A 26795-nucleotide genomic window follows, 5' to 3' on the forward strand; every position below is an offset into this window, starting at 1 on the left:
GCAAAAACTGTAATTTCTCCAATATATATCATTTTCTTGCCTCGCAGCAGGCAAAGACGTCGCAACTATCCATTATAAGCTGGGAGTGAAACAAAGAGGGAAGGGAAAAGCCATTACCCAGTTGAAGGCAATAATTACTATCATATTTCCTCTGCAGGTAGACGTGGTCTCGTTTTTGGTCCACTGGTTTACTTTTACGATATAATAACTATAAGTTATGGGTAGTTCGATAATTCAATTTGAATCCATTTTGGAATCATGCTTACGTTTGCAGATTTCTTGAGAAGTCCTGGGGAGTTTTCGTATGTATAGGAATAACTGAATAACAGTTTGGTTTATAGAGGGTGATTTACTGAAACTGATCCAATGGATGTTTTCTTTATTACTGGTCCTACGAAAACTCTTAAATTAGCAGAGATTGGGATTTTTCTCCAAATCATAAAAATCTGGTATCAAATTGAAGAAATGAGTCAATTTTCATTGAAATCTGTCTTCTCCCTGATTTAGAAAATATAATTATTTATACAGGGTGTCCCAGAAACATTGGAACAAACGAGTATAGCGAACTAGAGGATAAAAGAATAGCGCGATTCAGCCAAGTATGCCTTATAAGAAATTTGCTTGTTTTCATTATACGTGATGTTTACTGGGCTAATTTCAAACTAGCATAATTTATAATCATCAACTTAAATATAGTGAATCGGCTTGTATTTAATTTGAGCTGAATTCTTCTTGAGAGTATTTTAAAAGGACAGTGAAATCTGACTTCACATCGCATCTAAATTGGTATTCCATGTTCCATTTCCTCGTTTGAAAACCAATTACTCGAGTGCGTGTGCAACAAAACGGAGAAACCTCGCTCTCTTTCCGAGTTCCCGAGGGCCATTGATCATTTCCGTCGACGAGTAAACAGGAGAACGTAAAAAAGCTAACTTTCTTGACATTCCGCCCTTAAAATTGATTACTTTTTCGAATTTCGCTAATAAAACGATCGCTTTTCATTAGGTTTGTCAATATTTGTCTGAGACTGGTGGTAAGACTGCCCCGCTTATTCGACCTGGTTTAACATTAAAGGACTCTATCCCCAAAAGAGTGAAAACCATAAATTCATTTTCCAGAAATTGTTATTAAAAGGAAAATTGATTAAGGGACGTAACAGCTGAGGATTAAAGAGTTTCGTTGAAGCCTGGACGCAAACCGCAAACTGCCAAAGACAATGCATCTCATTAGGGCCCCCTTTGTTTATTGATGTTGTGGCCTCGAATGTCTTTTATCCTGGCTTTCAACCGGTCGTAATTCCATTTTTGTTGTTCAACCCTTTTGTTAAACGCCCTCGAAAGATAAGCTAGCGAAATGGAATTAAATCCCGGATGACGCGAGTTTTATAAGATAAGGAATCGTCACCAAGAATTTCTAGGCGGAATGTCATTGCAGTGCACCTATTCCACGGGACGCGATATTTCAGTTTTTGATGTCGGCAGGGACAAATCTGCACCAAATCTACTCAAAAATGGTAAACAAAGAAATCAACAACCAAACTCGCAATCTGGCAAACCAATAATTATTTTATTTTTAAAATATAAGCAAAGGACACGTTAACATTTGAAAGAAAAAATCGAAATTAATATTGTTGGTTTTATGTTGCTCGATTCGAGTCTTATTTGATGTGATTTTATTTAAATTCCAATGTGAAAACCCATGATGGATGTCCACAGTTGCAGAAGGAGAAATCTCTGAACGAGAATGATTTGTGTTGTGAAATGCGAAAGGCGCAATCAGTTCTAAAAAAACGCTATTTGGAAGGTTATTTCGTATCATGTCCATCTCAGTTATGAATTCAGCTCCTTAGAGTTCAAAGAAATAAAGATTTATTTATTCATTTTTCCTTTTTTCAAATCCCTCAGTGACAAATATTCGGAGATTGGTCCTTTTCAGTCTCTACCTTATTACTGGCAATCTATTTATATTGGTCAACACCTTAATTTGCGCGCATAATAATTCTCATACATTTATATTATATTATACTAATGCAACAGTAATGATGGTGAAGTTAATAAAAAGAACAAGGCAGATCTAACGAATGCTCTAGCTTAGTGTGAAAGGGTTTTCAGGTCGAAACATGAGATTATTCAGTCATGCATTACATGAATTTAGCGGTAGTGTTGCCTTCAACATTGAGTAAGTTTTATGATTTTAGAAATTAAAACATAAACCTGAGCATCATAAAAAACACCTAGCAGACTAGTGACGAAGAGAAATGGAGTTTGTGTAGGCAGTAACAGGTGATAATTAATGGAGGTCATGTAGGTATTAATAGGTGATCATGTCATATGGCAAAAAACTCATATCGCATAAGCCATACTTTACATAGTGACCTTTTACCCACTTAACCTGAGAGAAAGCTATGTCTGAATTTTAATTCTATATCATAATATTTCCCCTAATCCCTATAACTACACAAAGCATAAATTCAGACTTAGACAACATTTAAAGGGTCAAACACTTGAATGGATGAAACAAGGTTAATTGCTTATGAAGCAAGTTCATTGGGCAATAAAAGCAAGTTCATGGTATGCTGTTATGGTTCAAGTACATGGTTGATATACGTTTCGTCTCATTTTAGGTCAAAACTGGGATATTTTTGTTACAGACGCCTGACTCGATGAAAGAATAACGGTAATTTTTTTGTTGATTACAGGCCAAATAAACGAATGAACTACATAGAGGACATCGGAAGCCAAGCATATCCAAATAGAGAGTTTAAGATTTGATTATTCAAACAAGATAATAAATTAATTAATTTTTAAATACATTAACTTAAAAATACAGGAAAAAGCGTTTAAAATTTGACTTCAGAAGCTTTTTAATTCCGGTAAAGTTTACAGGATACGCGCTTCAAGGTATTTTCAGCAAAAATATATATGTAAATATATAAGACAAGAAGTAGTTTTTAAGTTTTTCCTTGAAATTTTAATTTCCTCATATCATAAATGAACGATATATTGTAGTTTGTTGCCTATAATATATGCTAGTAGGAGAGAGATATTTTCGTCATGTTTTTTAGATTTTTCTAGAAGCAAATCATTACACAGATTGATATATAGTTTCAGTTATAAGTAAGAAAGATTAATTCCAGGATTTGTAAAGGAAATCTAGAGTGACTGAATAGTGCGAAAATAAAATTGAGAAATAATAGTTGGAGGCGCTGTAACTTCTTTTGAAGTGGATTTACGGAATTAAGAAGGAGAAAAGAGAAAAGAATAATATAAATAAATACCTAAAGATTGTCTGGTAAGATACTCCAAGTGGTATTTTATTAGAGTATGACTAACTTGTAGCTAGCTGTATTGCTCAATTTTAAAATTCCGTAAAGTATAAATTAAGTTACGTTAAATAAACACTGGATTAATTTGTGGTTTTGGGACATTTTCAAAAAACGAACTTTAATAAAAATCTCTCGCAAATTTTCAAAGAGTAAATGGAAACTTTTAATACTTCTATACAGATCTTTTGAACACTTTCCATGTTCACAGCTCACAAAAAAACTGAAAAAATTAAACTGTTTCAATAAACTGCACCAGTGGATCTAGAAATCATGAAGTTTCCATAGAAACACAGAAAATTCTTCCATTTTTCTTCCTCAGAGAGGGGTCTGTCTATGTATGCAGACTTTAGTTCAGGTTAGTTCAGGTTAGTTGCCTATATCTAGCTTCTACTCTTTTATAGGAGAAAAAGTAAGATTACGTACTACAAACTGGTAGCTTTCAAGAAATCTTCTAAGTCATTTAACCAAGCATCAGCTGATTACTCCAGCAATATTATTTTAAGCAGGGGAAGTTTATAAAGAATATTTTCAATTTTAAACAAAAATCTCTGATGTATATCCAAAGAGTAAATGCAAACTTTAGATAATCTTGTGTGAAATCTACACTTTAGAAGTTCTAAATTCACAAAAAAAAAACTAGAAAATTTCAATCTGTCTCGTTATACTATGCAATCATCCAGAAATTTTGACACATCAAAACAGTTATGGAAGCTCGAAAGAGATTTCCACATAGGACAAATATTTGAAGAAGAAATTGGCAAGAAGTTTCTATCGAAGGCAGGAAAACTTTAAACATTTAGATCTGCTGAGTTGTTCACGACTCGGTTCTACATCTCTCTCTGTAACTTGAAATTAAAGATAAAGCCCTGAAATTCGAGAAAAATATTCAGCTTTCTACGAAGACGATTCAACGTACAACAAATTTCTAAAGAGTACTTCCATCCTTATAAAAAATTCATATAGCTTCTACTGAGGTAGAATACTTTGGTTGATCTTGAGGATTGAATTTTTCTCCACATAATTAAATGCTTTCGAGTGAGATAAAGTATTTGAAACTGAGATTTCATCAATCTTTCCGTCCACGTAGGCCTCAAATCCCAAAACTCAACCACAATCTTTTTTTTTGAGGGGGAGATTCTGCTTTAGGAATTTTTATCGTTTTACTCTTCCAGTCATTGAGTCCAGTCTGGTGAAGTTCGGAAACGAGCAATAACACGTAATTTTCATAACATAACAGGAATGACAACTCATGTTGACCGTTTATAATGATCTGCATGATCAAGGTTGAGTCATCACCTTTCCATAATGGTTTCCAGCAAATTGCATTTGCTTTACACTCGCCAATTTGGGAACCGTTCGAAAGTTTTAACAAAACCCCCGAAGTGCACATTCAGGTGTTCGTTCGGTAAAACTGGCCATTATAAATAAAATATAAAACCGACTCTCAGGAACTGAAACTTTGCCTCTAGCGACATTCAGGATTCTGGAAATCCTGGAAACCGGGTACACGACAATGGTGTAGTTCAATTTTATGCGTTTACGCTGTATTGAAATACATTTTGAGAGGAAATGCTTTGGAAGTTTCTCTGTTAAACTTTTATGTATATAAATAGATAGATATTGAACGTGCTAAACTTACATACATTTCTGGATAATCACAAATCAATGACGTTGTGCGGTACCTCACCTGGAACAAGAAAATTTATGTTAAATATTGTTGGCTTCGAATTTTCAAACTTGGTTTTGCACTAAATGTACACACATAACAGGAAACAAGACAAACTGTGTGAGACTCATCGAAACGAAGGTCAAAATCGACCTAACATTAGTCATTTTTACTTATCTTTTAATTTTAATGCATGTTTGGAGAGTATGACAAAATTTGTGAAAGCTTTGAAGAAACAAGGAAAACGATCTAGCTTCTATTTGTATGCAGGATGCAACGAGAACTACATAGGTTTCATAAATAAATTTGCAGTTAGTTTGAGGAAATTATTGCAAACTTCTGATGATTGCTAACTCAATTTAAGCAATTTTCAAAAATTCCGGCTGATAAACAAATCATTTTTTGTCAGGGAGCGTAAAACTTCCGCCGGAGTTAAACGTTAAGCAAAGTTTGCGAAAGTTAGTCGTGTTTTCGGTAGACAGACGAGACCCACTTATTTCCCAATTTACAACGTTTCACGAGATCTGCAAATTTTCCTCTAAATAAAATTCGAAATGAGTTGACAAGTTTAAAATTTATTGCTCCGCCATACTAATGATGAAATATTACGCTGCAAATTTTACTTTTACAGGTGTACAAGTGCCTGTAAAAATCTCTAAAACTGACGAGTAAACATTATTTGGTCAAATGCCCTTGCGAGTTGCGATGTGACTCCTCGGAGACAAACCATGAATTTAAATTCCGCCATTGTTGTTGGAAACTTTTTACGGCCCATGTGGGACAGTTTCAGCAAGGCCTTATCTACAGAGCGAAGTGAGGACGATGGCGCTTTTTATCGCACATTTTTACACCTTAATTTGGTTTATTACCCAGTTTTTGACTTTAGGTGTGATTTACACAACCTATGAGACTTTTCCGGAACAATGATGCTTAAATGAGTAGCAGTATTAAAAGTTTGCCAACGAGGGCTCTCTCAAAAACATTAACAAATCAAGCGTTAATGTACCAGTCGTAAATTTTTCCAATTCTCATAATCTGTATCATCTGAAAGAAGTCCGGTTACAAATTACAGAGAATTCAAACAAAAGACTCCTTTAGTGCCGCCGATTTAATTGCTCATCTTGAACAGGTCCTACTGTTAGGAAAACCGTTAAACTTAATTATTTCACCGATTGACGGCTATAAAATCTGAGCCTTTTTTCTCCTATTCCTACAAAGATAGTATTCAATTAAGTTTTTAGAGCTGCCGTACAATAGTCTGAGTTAAATCAAAATCATCAGAATGATTGACACTCCTCTTGCGCCCGGTCCAAGATGAAGGAAAATAGCCGGAACTAACTTTGAAAGTTAAATTAGATTTCTGCCTCAAAAAACGATTTTAATAAAAGTTCGGACTCAAGGCTCCGACGGGATGTTGAAAACTGCACCGTCCAATTTAAGCCAACCACTTTGTGCCTTCAACTAAAAGACCTGATGTTACCAAAGGGAGGTTTAAATCATTTAAGTTGCACTGGAAAATTCATTAGAAGTTTACCGCAATAGTTTCATGTCACAATGGAAAATATTGCCATATTTTATAGCAGTCCATACATGGTTATAAAAAGATGACTACCAAGACAGCTGTCTGATGATACGCTTTATGGAATTCTTGAAATTTACAGTAGAGGAACGTTAATTTTATGAAAACTGAGAGAACTGCTGCATTCTTTAACTTGATGGTCCGATCTTTTGTCCTCGCAACACATACCTCTGCCTTCGTCTTATAACTCTTCTATTCAAACCGTTTTTGCCATAAAAAGGTATAAAGTCTCAAACACAAGGTAAATACGTTTTCGCTATTTTCAAATCATATCATTATGAGTTACTCAAATTACTCGATAAACCTTATAGCAAAGTGTATATTAAGGCATTGTCTCTTGTGGCAAGTCGTGACCTGCCTTTCTTGGAAAAATGAGGTTTGTCCTGTCCACCGGTGTCTGATGCCATGACTCTATATGATAGAATTTTCATTCAGGGGGTCAGAGCAGTAACGTTTTGCAGACATAAATAACGAGTTGAAATGGGCATATTGGCAGACACCTTAAGCAGACACGAGTTTGTGCGACGGAAAGCGATTCGTTGGAACTTGCTGCAAAGCTGGATTTATAAACTCTGCTATTCCCATTCGTTGTTACTGCTGATGCCTCTATTTTATTGAACACTATGACATTATATGCTATTTATCCTGCTTGACTATCCATAGCAACAGCGGGCGCACGATAGCAAGTGCAGAATTCATAAATCCGCCTTAACTCTTTCATAATGTTTAGGTCGATTTTCCGTTATGACCCTGTGGTATGAACAAGAGTAATAATGTTAATTACATGGCCGTAGTTAGCCATAGAGAAAACACTTTAGCATAGAGTTCTATGGTCATTTTTAGACAACTCAGGTATAAAAACATATTTGACTAGGTCGCAGCAGGCACCACAATGAGGTTACACTTACCACCGGAGTCCATGCGGTCTGGCGCAATAAAACGCTGGTGGCTTCCATGAAACTGAATATAATAAGGAATCGTTCCATCTGACTGATAGTTTTTATGTTATTATTCATATTGCTCAATAATCTACATAATGACTCATTGCAAAAACGAGTTAACCTGAGTCGCATCGAAAAGTGTCTTTAAAAAGGATTGCCCTCGTTTGTCCTTAGAAATTACTCAGAAAGAGCACTAGGTATTAGGAACCTCTATGAGTAAATTAACTACACTGTGCAGCAAATCCATTCAATGCGATCCAAAAAAATTGCATAGAATGCAAGATAGTGTGCTCTATATGGAGGAGTAGATGTTTACCTGAGGTGTATAATCTCATCTGAAGATCCTGGACATAAGTTTGCAAACTACGAAATTTTTCTCAAAACATATATCTAGAAATACTCAAATTACCTACTATACTACTCAAACTAAATTTTATTACAAGGAAAACATTAATTAACTAATATAAAAGTCGCATCATTGTTCCTTTCCATCAACGTAAAGCCTATCCCCTCTTCGTCTATTTGTACAACACCAACAAGGAATGCGGAATTTAAACACTGTAGACAAGATAAATTGCACCTCCCGACATAAGGCACGAAGTCTATCTAATTATAGCCAAACTTGAGTACCCCTTTAAGTCACCTACACCTACGAAAACTACTTTGTCTAACGCTGATGTTTAGTAATTCAGAAACTTTTGTTTCTCTGCAATTATTGTTAAGATTAAATTGAATAAAAAACGATTCCCAAGAGGAACTCGGTCCCCACCTCCCACTTCGCAACACCTGATTTAACTACAAAACTAGTTTCATTTGCATACTAATCACATCCCCCACATCATCACACAAATATGGCGTGTTCTAACTAATTAGTACGCCGTCAGTTTGTGGTCTTAATTCTAAGGGTGCAACAGTGCTCTTAACCCTTTGTGTTTAACCCTAAAACCTTTTCACCACAATGTGAAAATCTCCCAATTAGCAATTATCGGAAGCATTCGATCTTCACGCTTAAATTGCCTAACGTACGCACAACCGTGTGCAAACCGAAAACAAGCGCAGATCGGGGAACGTAACACCGAGGTTACCTAACTTGTAAATGTAAATTTTCTACAATAAGCTAAAATTGCAACCATTAGCAACACTTTTTTGCTCTGTAGAACAATAAAAGGTTGCATTGTGTTCCTTGACCAATAGCCGGTAGTATGCTGCGAAATTGCGATTTAACCTGAAGCAAGCAAAAGTCACGCGTTGTTAGATCTGGAGATCTTTCAGTTTAATACACTAAAGTTCGGTAATAAATTTTTGAAGGTGTAAGACCTGTAAATGTATGTGATAGGTGTGGTAGGGAAGCCTTTTACAACCCTATCAATGTTGCAAGGAATAAATTTTCGAAAGGTATATAAGGATCCCGGACATCTTATAACTAATTCAGGGCTGCCATTATTGCGAAGCCCAGAAAACAATATTTTTCCAGAAATAAACCTTTTAGAACGAGGCCATAAATTTCGGGTTTGCGGAGGAACTTTCCCAGTTCCTCAGGTTGGAAATCATATAAATTTCATGGACTCTAAAGTTTCCAGATCGGGGACACGCTTTCGTGTTTACCACGTGTTGTTTACCAGTGCAGGCCCTATGCGTTTATTTTAGAAGTCTTAGTCAAGAATGGAACCCCAGACACCGCTATGAAGACGGACAAGAAGTACTCACACCTGACCGACCGGCACGAAGAACTCGAGAACCGGTTACAAGGTTGCCATAGCGTCCGCCTGGCGAAGAAGACTATGGGCTCATTTTTCGACGGTACCATTGGTACCCAGACACGTACGTAGGTGTATCAATTTATGAGATGTGGAATTTTATTGACTCAGTGCCTTAAATAGACGGTAATATTTCAGGTTTGTGGACTGCCTGCCGGGCAGAGTGGTTCCGTGCAATGTTGCCGTTGGTCACGCAATTTTTACAAACGATTATGATTTGGAGATATTCTTCTATTTCATTTCAATTCAGTGAAAGGTTCTGAAAGCTTTAAGTAATACTGTTTAAAAATGATGAACTCTGTAAAGTAAAACGAGTTGACTAGGAAAAATGGTAGGGAATTGTCGTTTTTCCAAGGCTACCCCTCTATTCATTCTTTTCGCATTTAGTCTATTTGAAATCCTTCATGTCCAACCCCCACTACACAAGTCTGTGAGTAATTCGCGCACTTTGGATAATTACCAAGGTAAGTGTAATATGTCTATGGAACCAAAGGATTATATGTTATAAAAGAAAACGATGATTAATAGTCGTAAGTCAACATATAAGGACGGAGAGTAGGTTGTAATTTTGATAAACAGATCAGAAGAATACTCTAATTGAAAAACTGAATAGAACGGTTTTGGGTTAGTATGTCTTCGAATAACCTGTTTTTCTTGCCTATTTGTGGCTGTTTCTAAGGGGATTCTTCGAAATTCATATACTTGGGGAAAGATACAACTGAGTGATACAACATATTTTGAAAAATACATTATCATGCTAATGTACCGCATAATAAATTAGAGAAAAATACTTGTATAAATACCCAATTCAAACCCGGGACGGTAATAGAACCATGGCATGAAGCAGATGACAAAAATCAAATATTTGTTAATTTTGTTTACTTGGCTGCCTATAATAAAATCGTGCAATAAAGTAAAACAATTTAAAAATTGAGCGTTAAAGTGGATGATTAATCATCTATTTTGAATACATTAAACAAACGTGTTAATGGCCAGTCGACGGGAAAATTTATTGAATGAACAAGATTAACTTTCCATGTCAGTGTACATTTAATATCATGCATTTGTCATCTTTTTCTAGCTGATGGTGATGTTATACTACAATATTGTCAATATCAGAGACCTCATTTACCAGAGAATTTTTTGTTCGGGCAATTTTAGAAACCCGGGGTCATTTCTCCTGTAAATATCATGCATATTATTTCCTCTGTTATACAAACTGCCCATTTTTATGGCATAATCTAACCTCGATCTAAAGCAACAAGAATATTTGCCCCGGTTAAACAGTGAATATTCAAATTAACATAACAGGAGGAAAAGTGCGCATTAATTTAATTAAAGTTCAGCATTTTTATCGCTGGGGGTTAAATTAAACGAAAGAGTGTCAGGTAAATATAACCGGAAGTTGGAAAATGTACACATCATGCAGATGCTATGTTAATTAAAGTGATGAGAGATCCAAATCTTGATTTCCCGAAGCTGAAGCCGAGTGTGAAGTTTCAAGAATAATATGAGTGAGTACGAACTACCGAATAGGCTAATTGTTCAGGAAATTTCTATATTTAAGTTTTTCCAGTAAACGTTTGCTTCGTTAGGTTCATATAATTACCTTTACATAAACAGAACGAGAAAAGAACTCTCAAGAATCATTATATTGTACCTTAAAAAAAAGCCTGACATTCCTCACCTATTCGTTTTTAAGGGGCTTTATTAAAAAACGATACGTCTTATTAGGAATTCACAGTTCAAACTATCTCACGGTAATAGATAAAATGAAGTTGGTAATTGACATATTTTTTACCTATTCGCTTGGAAGCGAAGTTTTGTACGATATAATTGGTAAGATATTTTCTTCTGGTCCCATTTCTGTAAAGGTTTAAATAATGGCGTGTTTTGTAACCGAATGCCGGTGAATTTAAGCTTATTTAATGTTAGGAATGATTAATTAATTTTAAACTAATTAATTTAAATGGGCTTTAATAATGGTTGTTTATGTTGGTGTTAGGGTTTGATAGCATTTTATCACTGAATTTTACATTGTTCGTATAATTTTAACCCTGAGAAAGACCAAATATATAGTCGAGATGTTGGCCTTTTCAATATAGGAAAAAGTTCCTTTCACTGTTCCAAACTTGCTACCTTGACTTGCTCTATACTTACAGTAGAATACTTTTACTATTATCATTACTATCATAATTTATTAAGTTTTAGGTTGTTTTTTATGTTATAACTTGCAACAATTTGTACTTATCCTTTAGGAAAATAAACGCCCTCAATTAATTAGTATACCAATTAAATTATAATTTAAGCATTATTAAATTGCCAATAAAAAATTAAATTTGAAAAAATTATCAACATCAACGTGCAGATTAGATACTTCCTTTCTAGATGGACAACCAGAGAGGCTAGGTAAGCAATTGAAACTGACCAATTTATATTCAAAATTCAAAAATTCCCTTCCTTTCTAAAGTAAGGAAAAATCACTTACAGAAAGCAGACAAAAATAAAATCGTGTGATTGTTTATGAGGTGAATGAGCAGAAAAATAATTGTTTCATCTTTAGAAAATTCCAATAGAATTTTACTAATCGTAACTACATTAATTCAGGATAAGTACCGAGGTCAATAAAACATCATATCGTATTGATATGATAATGGAAGATAACCAAAATTTTTCGCCATCGCTTTTTAATTCTTTAAGCAAAACACATCTTTCTAGTAGTAAATGGGGTGTTTCTGCAAAGTACCCCCCCCCCCCCCCCCCTACATTTTTGCACAATTTTTGGGATAAAATTTTGCATTTTGACACCAACTTCCAGTTTAACCGAAAGATATTTGTATACATTCGGAAATCACAAATTTTCCTTTACAATGATGTATCACACGTGCCTATTTAGATTAAAAATGGTGGCAAAAAACACTATTGAAAATGTTAAAATTGCACCATATTTTTCATCGTTCACGATTTAGTGTGCAATAATACTTTTTTATCTACAATGATGTTTTAGATAACAATGTATGGCATAACGTGGAAATGGCAAATTCTGAACATATTTCATAATGAATAATTAAAATTTATATTTAAAAAATTGTGCAAAAATTTAGGGCGGAACCGCTTTGCAAAAACAGCGGGCATAGATATTTTTAATCCTTTTCAACGGAATTATGATGTAATCACCTTCAGGCTGCATAAAAATAGTGATCGTAAAGATTATAAATTCCACATAAGTTTTTAAAAAGTTTACATTCTTAATGAGAATTATCATCACCAATATATCGTAAAACTTCTGATCGTAAATCAACATTTTCCGTAAATAATTTTGTTCGAGAATGACGTAAGTTAAACGACTATCAAGACAATATTTTGCGTCCCACTTAGTTTTTGAGCCCTTCTTGAGACTCATGTTGAAGAAATGGACCTCTTCCGATCCCCAAGACAATATCTAGTAAAGAAGTTTCGTTGTGTTTCAGTTTAACGGGACAGACCAAAAATAAACGAGGGAGGAATTTTTTCGGACAATTTGCAACTGCAAAGTTAGAAAATTGTTAGAAAATCCCTTCAATGATAATTATATTATGTCATGACAAGAATGATACATTTAATGTAAGAATTCTAATTTTTGAAACGTTATTCAAAAAGTGATTAACGAATTCTCTGAAAAGAATCATATGAGGAGGGAACTATGAACTCTGAAGCCTATCCTGTATTGTACAACCGGAGGGCCTTCAAAAGTCTGGAATATGTTAAATTGGTTGGAAAATATGAACGGTGTGTACAATGTAGAATTTGAAACTTCTATAAAAGAATCAGAGATAAAAAAGGGCCCTAACACGAGTTTTTTGCTAGTACAAAATACGCTTTCGCTCCAGAAAGTCCCGAGTGCAATCGCGTGAAAATATTAAATTGTTAACACAGTTCAACCAAAACAATGTATCAATACAAATTATTGAAAAAAACCAAAGCTGCACAGTTACATGTACAATGGTGGCCACCAGGAAACTTAACTGTGCGAAGTAGTAATTCAAAGCTGGATTTCATGCTATTCTTAACTATCTGCTGGTTAATTAGTGGGATTTCATACCTGTTTAAACTCTCTTTATTTGGTTTTATTTTATAGCTGTCGCCATGGCGGAGTAATTTTATGGTAGGTCTGAAAAAAGGTCGCCAACCCATTGTTCATCCTCGCTCCGCAATCGTGGGTTCCGTTGGGCGAAATTAGCATTCAGCGGCAACCAGTACGCCAATTATTTGCCCGACAAATACAGAAAACATAACTGTAATCAAATGATGTTAAAAACCACATCATCCGTGTGTTAATTAGTTATGTGGGAGAAACAAGTTAAAATGAAAATATAAGGAGATTGTATATGACTAGAGAAGGTTCGGCAAAAAATGAGAGGACAAGAGGAAACGCAAGAAAATAGTAAATCTGTTAGAAAATATGGGTATTTGCATAAGGCTAGTGACTCGATTATTGATTTATGATTGGTCCAATCAATAACTTTGTTAGAAGGGAGACAATAGCTGCTTGTTTAACTAAACTTCGGAAATAGATAGTTTAGATAGTTGAATTTAGTGGCTTCAAAATCTGCTGTGTCAAATTAATTAAATATGTATCGCAAAAAAACTTAAAATCGTTTTTAAAACAGCATTGCAGTGGCAATTAAGTTTCCTTAAATTTTTCCAACTTGACTATTTTCCTCATTTAGTTCTCAAGATACCCATACAAATTTAGGTCACAATATACAGCCATGTAGTTCCGTATTCACCTCAAATTCAAACTAGAAGCTAAATATCTTAGCAGCATCCTAGAAAGGAACTTTTCACCCTAGTGCAACTTGAACAACATTTTGCAGCACCCTGAATAATTATCTTTTATGCAAATTGTGATTTATTTATTGGTTTTTAAGTTTCGTCAATGTTTTGCCCGTTGCTCATCTGTAAAGGATGTTATTAACTTTGTGCATGTTGGTATATTCGTTATTTGGAAATTATGGTTTGTACCATAATTTCCACCAGAAACAACAATCCTTCGGCTTGGTCCTGAATAAACATTTTTCATTATAACATAGCTAAAGTGAACTGGTAAATATGTTTCCATTCTGTTCTAAAACAGGAAAACGTGACTTGATTTTCATTAAAAAAATTAACTTAAAAAAGATCATTTTGAATCTAAAGGCCATTTCTCTTAAATGAGATTTTCTTGATGCGAACGACAGAGTTTTGATCGAATTGAAAATTCTGCTCTTGCCAGAAAAGTGAAGGTATTGATGCAAGGCCCAATTTCTCTTGCCGGTGTGAGACTCAAATTAAAATATTTTGCTCTTACACCAATAGCGTGAAAAATCAAGGGATTAACGTGATAGAGACAATACATTTTTGCATTGGCACAAAACAACGGTCTTCATTCAAGTGCATGCGGTATTAATCCAAGCAAACTCCGTATCCTGAACAAAGAGACAATTCAACACAAATTAACGAGGCTCGTTTTGTTTCCATTTCAGGTTGTGAATCGTGGGGCAATAATTTCGTATTATAATTGGTTACATTTTCGAAAGTCCACTTATTTAAAATGGAAGTTTAATTATTTTTGGGGAAATGGGGAGCACTATGATGGTGCCTAATAAATATGCGTGTCATATAAAATGCTGAAAGACAGAGGCATATCTTTTGGATGATCCTGAGAATATGACCAACAAAATAGCAGTAACGTGCACAGAAATTAAATGCGCTTAAATTAAATATGCTCATATGCCAGTTCCTGCTTCACGCACAATGCAAATTAAACGAAAAGCCAACTACGGCCTGACACCATTTTATTAAGCTGAATCACCAACATGGCTGTTCAAAGGTTTGCGCAATAAGCTCCAGTGGCGTACGTCTAAAGCCCCTGATTCAAAACAAACTGCTTACGCAATAAAACGTTCTTAAAGCTAGACCCACATCATTTCAGCAAACAAATTAAGCTTTTTGCAAACACTCTGAAACCGACGCAAACTTCCTCTCCCTTGGGGCCATTGTCTTGGTCGGACTTGAAGTTACCGGACCTTAGGGCTGTTAAGCTATAACTAAGGAGTCTGATTCCGTTGGTTATTATTTAAGCAGACGTTAAATTATGGAAGGAAAGTCTCGGATAGACCATAGAAAAATATGGACCAAATTTGCATAACGGGGAAATTGGGCTGAGCTGCGCAAATTCTTTTTTGCATATGGCGACGATACGTATGCATATTTCATCAGAGGGTTAAAGTTAAAACATCCCCGTGAAAAAGGCGAAATTGATGGGGTTGAGGCTTTGGGAAAATTGACGAGGTGTGAGTTTATTTTGCGAGGAAAAGTTGTTTTTAGCAGTGCCATTATCGCATCGTGGGGCTGACTTTCAAATAACCTCACACACGCCAAGTATCGTGCATGCGAATTTGATAATGCAATAACACTACTTCCTCAATGCAATGCATTCAATATAGCAAATGAACATATCGCAATTTTTTCGCCGGAAAATTAACAGATATGCAAATTGCATGTGGAAGGAATTCATTTCCCACGATAAGAGCGCTGGCAATGAGGATATAATGAAGATATACGGTTTTTGCGCAATGCAAATTCAATGGACAATGTCGACAGTTACGAAACTGATGTCGGATTTAATGAACACGATATAAAAGATGAAGATTTAATTTGGGAACAGCACTCAAATTGCAAATAGATGTATCTCTTGGAATCTTCCATTTGGTCGTTAGTGAATGGTATCACTTTTGTCGGATTCAGCTAGAAACTGAGTTGCAGTCACAACAACTTTTCCAGTTCTAGAGATTTTGATTTGAAATTCAAGTCTCCAGGCTATCCTGTCCCTCCCTGGCAGTTCCTGTCCCGGCTCTGTAGAAAGAATTTTATGGATTCTTATCCTTGACGAATAGACTTTCAATCTCCTCGCAGAACATTCTCCAGGACTTCCTTTTTGAAGTCCCTTATTTTCTTTTTGTAGTTCGATAGTGTTCCTCTTTATGCGTCTCACTTGTCCAAGGTTTTAGCAAGATTTGAACAGTTGTCGAAGTTCCTTTCTCTGATCTTCAGAAAGGAGTTCTATTAAGGCACCCATTGGTTGTTTTTTCGTCTTTAATGGGAGTTCCCTTCATAGATCTGTTTTAAGGCTGCGCATATTTCACAATAGGTGGAAATAAAAGGGTACGTTGGGATTACTTCAGGACTGAGATGGTTTCTCATATTTCTGATCAAATTTCTTTGGAAAATTTGAACTTGATGATGGAGAAAGTTGACTTTTCCAAGGATAGGTTAGTTCGAGTTAATTTATGGACTATAATATTCCTCTATCTACCGTTAACTCGATCTACTATTTTTGTTACCTAAAAGAAAATTCAATGGGCACCCAAATCATCTACTGCCCTCGAGTAAGAACTTTGAAAACAAAAAAATCATTCCGCTAAAAATTTTGAAGTTCAAGACACCTTCAAATATTATACAGTAGTTATTCATTGAATCTCTCACGAGATTTGGCATAAGTGAAATCCATAAAAAGTGGGACAAAATATTTACTGAGTCGATCATTGAATCATTCGAGATGTAATCGAGCATTAAGCAATAGCCTTTTCTGTAATCAAATTCTCTATGGTGTATGATTTGTTCAATGGTAAAAAATATCAACCAGGGAAAGCTATATACTTTTGGTGTTATTGTTTAACCAATCCAACAAACACGTATTGTATTATTAGAACTACTTTCATATATGAGAAATTTTAACAACAATAAAACTTATTATTTCTGTGTAAATATAGAACAAACCTGTAATTGGCTGTTAAATATTACAACGAAAACGGTTTTGTTTATATGGTTTTAACGACAAAAGAATCGTATGAAATATTCTCGAAATGTAACTGTAGAAACCTCTGTAGAAACTAAAGCAACTCTTAGACACAATTACCTACTTATTAAACATATATGCATTAGTAGTTCTCGGCACCTGGTACAGGCTTAATTATTAATAAACGGTACCTGTGTTACGTAATTTGTAATATTTCAACTTGTATATGTGTATTGATGGTATACACACGTATTTTATTCGACAGGGGTTCTAAAGACGAGGCTCAAGGCAAATTTAAACAGAGTTTCAGCCCCGGTGAACTTGAAGGCGTAATACGTCATTCTTCAGACGTGGCTCTCAAGGAAGAAATCCCCTCTCAATTGTGCTTACAAAGTGTCAACATTCTCCTCATATCCCGCTTTGTGTCTTCCTAATTTGCCAAATCCTTGTCGACTTAATACGACATCCTTGCCATATGCACGACGTTTGCTTTATATTTTTTCTTAACTTTTTTCTAAGAATATTAAGACCAATAAATTCAACTTCCCAGTATAACCGTCAAGTGGGAATTTAAATAAAAATAAAGCTTCTCCATCTACCTGGGACAGGGTCTTGCACCTGAACCCTTAAGATTGGACAAAAAGGGCCCCAAGTACTTATAAACCTGTTTCAAGAGGCTAATGGTAGTGTTTGGGTCGGGTACCATCGGGTACCACCTGTTTCGACGAAATACCGCAGGTAGGGACGGAAAATTACAAACAGGCACTGGTCAGCTTATAAGGACATTTCGAGTTATAAGGGAGTATTCGAATTATAGAATAATTGATGGAGTCATAATGAAGAATTTATCATGTAAAAACGTTTCAATAATTGGCGGAAAGCGCCAAATGTTTTAAATTAAATTTGAGGAAAGCGATCAAGAGAAATTACAGTATCTAAAAATTAGATTTTCTGGGGATTTTGCTAATAAGTTTAAGGTATTTTTATGAAATTATGTGCTGATGAGCGAGTAGGAACTATAATAAACTTGAATTATTATTTTATGTTATTTTCAGGCCTAACCAGTATCTGTTTTTTTCACGAAACGGTTTCGTTCTTTTCAAATTGTATACGTATTTTACTGTTTTTTTTTTATAGAAAGTAATAAAATCATATTATTGTACTGGGGAAGAGTAGATAATTTACAGCTTGATAACCCGAGCATTCCACCATTATTCCGTTCTCAGTTTGAACCCAGAAACAACAACATGAATCGTTTAAAATAAATCATGAAATAAACTGAAGTGCAATAAAGTAAACCTAATACTTCAGCCTCTTAATCTCAGACTGCATTTCGATCAAAACAGTTTATCTTTTCGATATAAGAATAAACAATCCGTCCAGATATCTGCTTTATTTCCGGTGTTGCTTGTTTTCTCAAGGGGCAATATTTCCTATAATTATGGTAATTTTCGGCTGCATCGTCACATTGTGACAATAAACTCTCTGTCTAGGTTTAAGTTTCCCGTACTATTCACGTCTGAAAACATTCCAAATTTAACAGGTGAACGAGATAAAAGCCATAATCTAATCAGCCCAACACACTACAGTTATATTTTCGAGGTTAATTGCAGATTCCCACACAAACGAGTAAAAGTGCAATTTCGTTTAGGTCATAATGATGATTCACGCACGACTCGTGCTATTTTGTAAATTTGGTTATTCACATAGTTTAGTTATTCATCTATTAACGCCTCTCGTGACATGATTCTATACAGAATAGAGATATTTCGCATGTTCCAACTTAAACATCAAACATTTCCTCTCCCAATTTTCATGTCAACACTCGTTCAATTCGAAGATCTACGATCCGATAAAAATCGTTTACAACTAAAATAACAAATTCGCCATTTTTGCAATATGTGCAATAATTTTAATAACAACCTTTCCCATAGCGTGGATGTTTCACAACACGTCGGTACAGCCGATTGGTTCAAGAACTTTTATGGCACTTTTGCTGGCTTAAATGTCGAACAATTTTAAACCTTCTCGACCTTCTAAAAACTCTAATAGAAGAAGCAGGTGTAGTAGGCCTAAGTGAGCTAATTGTCTAAGGATCAGATTTTCGATCGACAGCTAACGATACAAACAGATTGTTTCCATGAAAATATGGGCAAAGTATAATTGAATTTACGTGGTCGAAGCAGGGCCGTATTTACATATAGGCTACGTAGGCATATACAGCCAAGAAGCTTGCGTCACAAATAAAAGAATATGTAAAAAAATATCAAATATAATGAATAATATTGATAGTTATTTTCCCTTTTTCAATTGGGTCAGTGCTATGGAAACGATTCTCTGGACAAATTCTGGAGATATGGTTCAAGAAGTTTACTTAATATTTCCCGCTTCCCTAAAAAAAGGTCAGAGTTCAGTTAGTTTAGTAACATATATACTGAAGTCTAAAACTAAGAATAGTTGGGCTTCCTATGGATTTCTGAATTCTGTATTTATCACTGTTGAGATTTTAAAATACGTTTTTTGTGCTCTTGAATATTTTACAGAGTATAATCATGTGCCTAATAGGTGTTGATATTTATGACTATTTAGCCCTAAGTCTACTGTTTCGATGTTTGCGTTAAAATAAAAGGTTAAAATCGTTGTGTTTATAGCCCATTTGTGCAACCAGCTAGGAAATGCTCATTTTACCTAACGAGTGGAGTTTTGCGAGATGAACGAAGCGAGGTCCCGCAATATCGCACAAGTTACACAAAATAGCATTTCCTATTGCATTTTGCTGTTCAGTAAATAAATAACGAGAAAATGGTATGCATTTTAACATATTCAAGTTGCGCCCTGTATCCATGGAACTATAACAACCACTCCTATCCATTTCCTAATTAACAGGGCAGTTTTTTTTTAACATTACGAGGCGATATCTCGGAAAAGAGTCTAATTTTCATCAAATTTTGATAGAGTAAATAGGGACATATTTAGGTATACTCTAGAGTACATTATGATCTTATCAATTATTAAATTATACCTAATGCTTTAAATTGCATAATCATAATAAACGACTATAATCCATAGGGCTCATTACATTTGGATTAAACTAATACTTCGACTAATACACTATCTGATGCAATGATTTGGTTATTAGTCGCATTACTAGTTCAGCTTAGAATTACATACTGTAAATATGGCCCTGGGTCAAAGTAACCTTCTCTTATCAGTGAACAGCTAATGGTTGAAAAGACGCCCTGAGATACTTTTTTTAGAAAATAGCAGCTGCTTTACGAAGGCTTTATTGACCCTACATTACTCGTCTTGAGGAAAGGATAATATTTTCTGAGGGCCTCCGTAAAGGCACAGGTGCGAGCCTAAAACTCAATACGTATCAAGTCAAGTTTTGATAACGAGAGTATTATTGTCTCAAGGGCTCTTGTCTCAATATCCGGCTTCAATCGAATTAGGGATATTCGAAACATTAAATTTTTTTTAAGCTTTAGAGCTCACTTAAATTTAGCTAAAGTTGGAAACTATAATCTTCCAAACCTGAAATACGTCTATAAAGAATAGTGCTAAGTGTTTTAAGTTCTCAGACATGTTTTGATCAAGAATAAATTCATCATGGTACATGCAATATTCATAGGAAGTAACTAGACTATTTTGAGCATGTGATCAAAATAGGGTAAAGTAACTATCTTTCTAACCAGAATTTTAAAAAAATTGAATGATGGTTAAAATCACTATGGCTAAAATTAGTATAACCTTGACTTCAACTACAATAAAGTGAAACCAAAACATCTACATTTTCTTTATATACTGTTCTGAACAAAAATTTTATATTTCCCATTTTCTGAATTTCCATCAGTTTTTTTCAAAAGTTCGTAATCTCACCTTTAAAATCCTTAAGACTTCTTTGGGATTTATTTAATTTCCAAGATTTTCTTATACTGTCTCCCTGCTGCATTCCCATTCACCGTTGAAAGGCAAATGGAAGCTTGAAAAATTTGTTAAATTGTACTACTTATTCAGATTGGTCAGTTTTGGCAAAAAGAATCCTTAGTTTGCCATCAGCACTTTTGATTTCTATATAAATCACTGAGATACAAGGCAATATTCTAAAATTCTAGAAGCGATCATTATCAATTTTGTCTTCTTTTTGCGTCTCTTTTTTTACTTCCCTCTTTTTACGTTTTGTTGATGTGCCAATATCAGTTTTTGATCAATATCAGTTATTTAATACTAAGTAGATAATAGACCTGTCCAAAAAAAGAAGCCTGACAACAAAATGGTCGACTTCTATAAAAATAATCTAAATTCTCCGTGATTTTCTCTAAACTGTCTTACCAGTTATATTGAATTATGCGAATTGATTCTTTCTTGGTTCAAATTATTCATACATCTCGTTTACCATATTAAGGAAGGGTAAGTTAACTTTTGAAACTGAACCATATTTTGTGCTTAAAATGATGTGTTTATTTACTTATTTATTTGTATTTTTTATATTAATTTTTCTCCCTCCCTCACTCTCAATGTTGTGACAATCTCGCTTTGAACTCTTGATTTATTTTTTTAGTAGTGAGAATTGGTATCCACACGTAATGTGTCGTAAAAACCTAAAAAATCGTCAATGAATGATTAAGAGTTTTAACCTCAGTTAAAAGTTTAAATGAAAGGACATGTAACACCTCTAGTAAGGCAATTTGTAAAGGTCCGACCGTATTGACGTTTAGAGGGTTTCCCTTCTATGTGCCTATTCAACTTTCCTTAAATAAGCTTTAGATTAATAAAGGTGGCGCTAAAAGCTTTAAATTGGATAAAACTGAAGACACATAAAACGTTAAGCTTATTATTAAATAAATGAATAAGCACACAGGTAAGTAAATATGTGGTTGAGTGTGCGTATGTATGAGAGGCTAAGTATGCGCTTATCAATGAGGCAATATGATTCAATAACATTTTTTTTTCTTATGAACTAATCTACTAAATCTTTTTATTAATTTCCAGTTCGGTTCTAAAAATACATTTGCACAAGGATAATATTTGTTGTGTAGTGAAATCGAGGAGCCTACTATCTCCATCATCCAAAAACACAATCACTGCTAATCTTATCTGAAAAACTCCTGGAATATTCTCTATCTGATAACATCATTATCCAACATATTTCATGTAACGTTATAGGAACATTGTGCTCTGCTTTGAACAAAACTTCTCTTTGAATATTTTTCAACCGTTGACCCACTGACCAGAGCTCAGATTTAATTACCCAGAGGTTTCAATTACTTACTCTCAAAGAGAGCAACCATGATTGCTTAAATTAGGCAAAAAACCATGTCCAAGACAATATAGAAACCAAATTTCCCAGAACAAGTCGCATCTTCGCCGCCGTTCACTGACCACAACCGAGTTACCTACCTTGAATAAAGAAGAATCCCATCGCTGCTACCAGAAGCATGGGGCCGTTGAACACCAACTCCATCGCGGTGTCTTATACCACTCTACTTCTTAAATCCACTTTTTTTTCCACACAAAGTACACTGAAACTCCCAAAATTGAACACTTTAAGAAACTTTCGCACACTTGTGAAACTTTAAAAGTTCCCGCGTCGCTCAAAATTACGAATCAAGCGAACGTCACCGCTTCTGCGTTAGGAACGTTTGTCGTAGATGGTGAACGGCAAACAACTGAAATACGCGACGTTGCCGAGCGAACAACGGATGGACGCTCGCCGCTTTCCGATGTGCTTCGCGGCCGTTCGCCCCAAAATAAACGGTTGTTTTTCGTTTTTTTTTAAACTTTTTTCAATGTTTCGTTGTAGTTTTTGGTATTTTGTTTTCGCGGTATGACTGATGATAAGATGCGTTTGTTTTTGCAGCTGTGTGTGGGTTGCAAAATGCATCGGACCCCGATATGCCTGTGTGAAGTTGCTTCGGCTGACTGAGCACTCTTTTTTCCGTAATTTATTATCGCCTGAATGGGAAAATCGAAAAAGCAATTTGCAGAGCGGAAGAAGTTTTAAAAAATTGGTGCGATTGCATCGACTATTACTTAAAAGATGGCTCTTTTGAAAACTGAAAAATGTTTTTTTAAAAAGAAAACTCAGTCTCTTGTGATTCTATTTTCAGCTATAAGTTCATGCCTTAAAAATATCTCTTTAAAACTGAAGGATTTTAGTTATTTTTCACAAATTCTAATCTTTATAAATAATTGTTTCATTTTTAATCACCTTAAAGGCCAAGGCATTTTTCAGTTATTACGAAAAACGAAATTTTTCATATTTTATTTTACTGCTTCTGATATTAATATTCAATATTTAAGGCAAACGCTACCATATCAACTTTAAATTCCCTTAAAAGTTACTTAATTAAATTATTTTACCGATGCTTCGAGATCTTTACAAAGATCTTTATAAAGATCTTGAAATTTCTTTGCCAAATTTCTATTTAAAAAGATAGATAACACATTTTGATAAACTGAATCGGGTCGCTGTTTCGTCAAACATACGGACGTGTGTGTGTAGTTCTAAACGTGTGTTCCAACATATGTAGTTTGTGAACGATCGTTTAAATCAAATATTCACTCAGTAAAAATTCGGTACAATAACTCGGATACGACTTTCGAAATATTTCTCTTTTTGCGAGATCGAAATTAATAGATTTCGCCAACGAAAAAGCAATATAATGCAATTTTAGCAAGCAGAAGGGAACGGTTTTAGTTTTCCTTTGAACTGCTCGCTTCTTCTATTCAAAATTTTCTATCATATTATTAGGTAGTTTTCCCAATTCTGGACTTCACCTGCACAAATAAAAGTTTCTATTGAGCTTATGCGAACAAGCCATCCAATACACAAATGTAATTTTATTCTGTCGTAACTTGATATGTATAGATAAGTGTATGTAGTAAAGCTACCAACCGTGCGTAATAATATTACGTAACAGCGTTTACTAGCCGACACGCCTGTAGATTAGCATAACCAACATTACTGTGACACCATCTGTGTGCTATATTTTGCCTCAGGGTTTCGGAATACGAATAAAATAAATGTCATCTCTATAGATTGACAGAACATGATCTGCACTAAGCAACATATCGTTAGTGTTAATTTGTTTTTAGTTTGTCTTTTTTCATCAGGTTTGTTTCTTCAGACTTCACTTTGTTCCTGCTGTGGTTATAATTTTCATGTGCCACAACAAAACTACTTTAGAAGTTCACTCCTTCATTTTCCACAATTGCAATACATTATTTTACAGTTGGCGAAGTAACCAAAAATTTTAAATCATTTTAAATACTAAAAGCAAATCGTAATAAATTTAGGTAAAACTGAATATCAAATAAAGGCCTGGTTATGGAAATTAACCTCTGGAAGTAGTTTTAGGAAGTTGTTACAAAAGGTCGATAAAGTTTCCATTTGCTGTTTGCAGAAACATATAATGGGTTTTAAGCTGCATTAAGAAGTTTTGCCGAACAAAAGCCATCAGCATTGCAGCTCAGCTCGCCAGTGAATACCTCACTAAAATAAACCCACTCAAAAATAAATTACTCCTTCCATAATTGCGTTTTCATCGTCCCGATGAAGCGATGAAACATAATAATTACGGCGGAAAATTGTTGAAAATTTTAATTAAAGATTTCGGCAATTTCCTTCTTTCTGTGCTAAAGACTTCACCCTGTGTTTTATAGTCATAGTTCACGAACGGGTGAAATTTAAATTAAATTTTAAGTGCCGCATCCCTGCAGTTAAAATTTTAAAATCGCTGAAATTTACTGTACAACTATAATAATTTCCCACAACAATTTCATATGTAAAAAAACTACTGATAACTGAATTTTGATTGTGCTTACATCTCCCAAATAAAAAGGCTTCTCGAAACATCCGATACATAAAACTTCTGAGACCCCAGAATAACTATATTCAATTTCACCGTGGAAGAGTTTTTCAATTTTCTCGACGTAAACCCAAACTTTCGGGGATTTCAAATTGTAATACCGGTTCCGCTTGTTTCCTACAAAAAGTTTGGGGTGTATCTAACCCTGCAGGTGGGTACGATCGTCGTGGAGTTTGCTCAGAGGCTTTAGGGCAAGTTTTAAAAGATTTACTTCCTTCATTTTAATTTCTTTCGGTTATTAGGGGAATATATGTTCTTCAGAGATGGCAGAGAAAAGTTACATTTAAAGTTTCACCGAATGTAATCTAAAATCTAAGTATAACATAAATGCATTGTTTTGGACTATCGCGACTTCCACGGCCAGCCAAAATACAGGGTGTAAATGAAAAGCCTTTACAACACTTTGCCGCAGTTTGCTGGGATTAGCATAAAACGATTCAGATACATTTGCCTAATCTAAAAGTTGATAATTACAAGGTTAAAAGATAGCAGAGTTTAAATTTAAAAGATCGATTTTCTATCATAGTTTTTATTCAAGCGAATTGTTCAACTTCACAAAATTAAATTCCAGGAGGTTTTTCCGGATGAGAGATTCATAACTGTCATCAATTTCTACGTTGATCGCACAAGGCGCCCCATATGGTTCATCATGTTTAATTAATTTAATTAAATCAATTCACTCGTATTTTTTAATTCGTAACCGTAATCCAATAGAAATGGTATATTATATTATACAACAAGCACGAAATGCTACTCATTTCCCACGCATATGACGTTGGTTATATAAGTAGGAAATGGTCATTCTGTGCAAGTTGCATACGATACTTTTTGTAGGAGGTCAACAATTTATGAAAAATAAAAGGGATTTGACTCCTTAAAACTTCAAAATTCGATACAGCTGTGACCAAAATAGCAACTGGGCAATTGATTTTCGTTTATTTTGTCTCGTCGCTGTGGATATCCAGATAAAGCCATAGGAACTAAGCTCATTTCTTTATCATCCCACAAGCAACTTATAAAAAATGAAAGTATGTGGAAATTGATGTTTCTTCGATATCACTTTTCAATAATGGAAGTATCAATATGATTTTTTTAAGTTCTCTGACTCGGTTCTAGAAACCTCAATTCGATAGTGGGCGCTATTAAATGAATCACTCTATAGTATAAGACGCAACATGTCATGGTGCCTAATTTGCCAAAAATAGGACACAAAACTGTGAAAAATAATACTACATCCATTTCTTCTAGATCGTTGACATAGTCTTCGAAGACAGCTTTTTCCCCAACAAAGGACTTATCTCGAACTAATTAGATAAGAATCTCTCCTTCATAATGACGAATTCATATCCACATAGTATATGGGGCACAAGAAGTGAAAAAGAGTGTATTGGGGAATAAAGTGCTTCCCGAGGCCTAACTACAGGGCTTCCCCCCCCCCCCCCCCCTCCACGTTTTAGAACGGCTCTTACTCCAAGTTGCAATTTATTTATCAGAGACTCCAATGCTCTACGTATTAATGAGAACCGTTCTCATTGCCCCAAGCATTTCGAAGCCTGTAAGCCTCTAAATCTTGTCGAGCATACGTATATAATAGGTGTGCTTTTTCTACACACGATCATCATATACTCGGATGTAATTAAAAAACGGGAATCGTGGAGAGTTTCACGGTAACGAAGATAGTTAGAATTGTGTATAGTAGCACTAATACGAAGAGTCAATGAACTAATCTAATTTCTATGTCTAATTTCAATGTTGGTAATCACAAGAACAGCCTTAAACACAACGTGGAAAGTAATTAATTAACGTATCAACTTATGATAAGCTTGCTCGTATTTTT

The 26795-nt window shown here is 34.8% G+C and overlaps 1 protein-coding gene across 4 annotated transcripts in view; it reads right to left on the reverse strand.

Annotated features, from left to right (window-relative positions):
- The window catches only part of Fas3 (fasciclin 3), a 164073-nt gene extending 141299 nt beyond the window's left edge, over positions 1 to 22774 (reverse strand). For 2 of the 4 annotated variants that reach the window (XM_066399582.1, XM_066399581.1), the window contains exon 1: positions 22488 to 22774. In XM_066399582.1, the coding sequence (XP_066255679.1) occupies positions 22488 to 22551 (64 nt within the window). In that variant the 5' untranslated portion in view covers positions 22552 to 22774. The remainder of the gene's footprint in view (positions 1 to 22487) is intronic. The other 2 variants (XM_066399583.1, XM_066399584.1) reach the window with 1 other exon arrangement.
- Between the last annotated feature and the right edge of the window lie 4021 nt (positions 22775 to 26795).

This window comes from Euwallacea similis, chromosome 19 (assembly GCF_039881205.1).
Source record: "Euwallacea similis isolate ESF13 chromosome 19, ESF131.1, whole genome shotgun sequence".
Lineage (NCBI taxonomy): Eukaryota > Metazoa > Arthropoda > Insecta > Coleoptera > Curculionidae > Euwallacea > Euwallacea similis.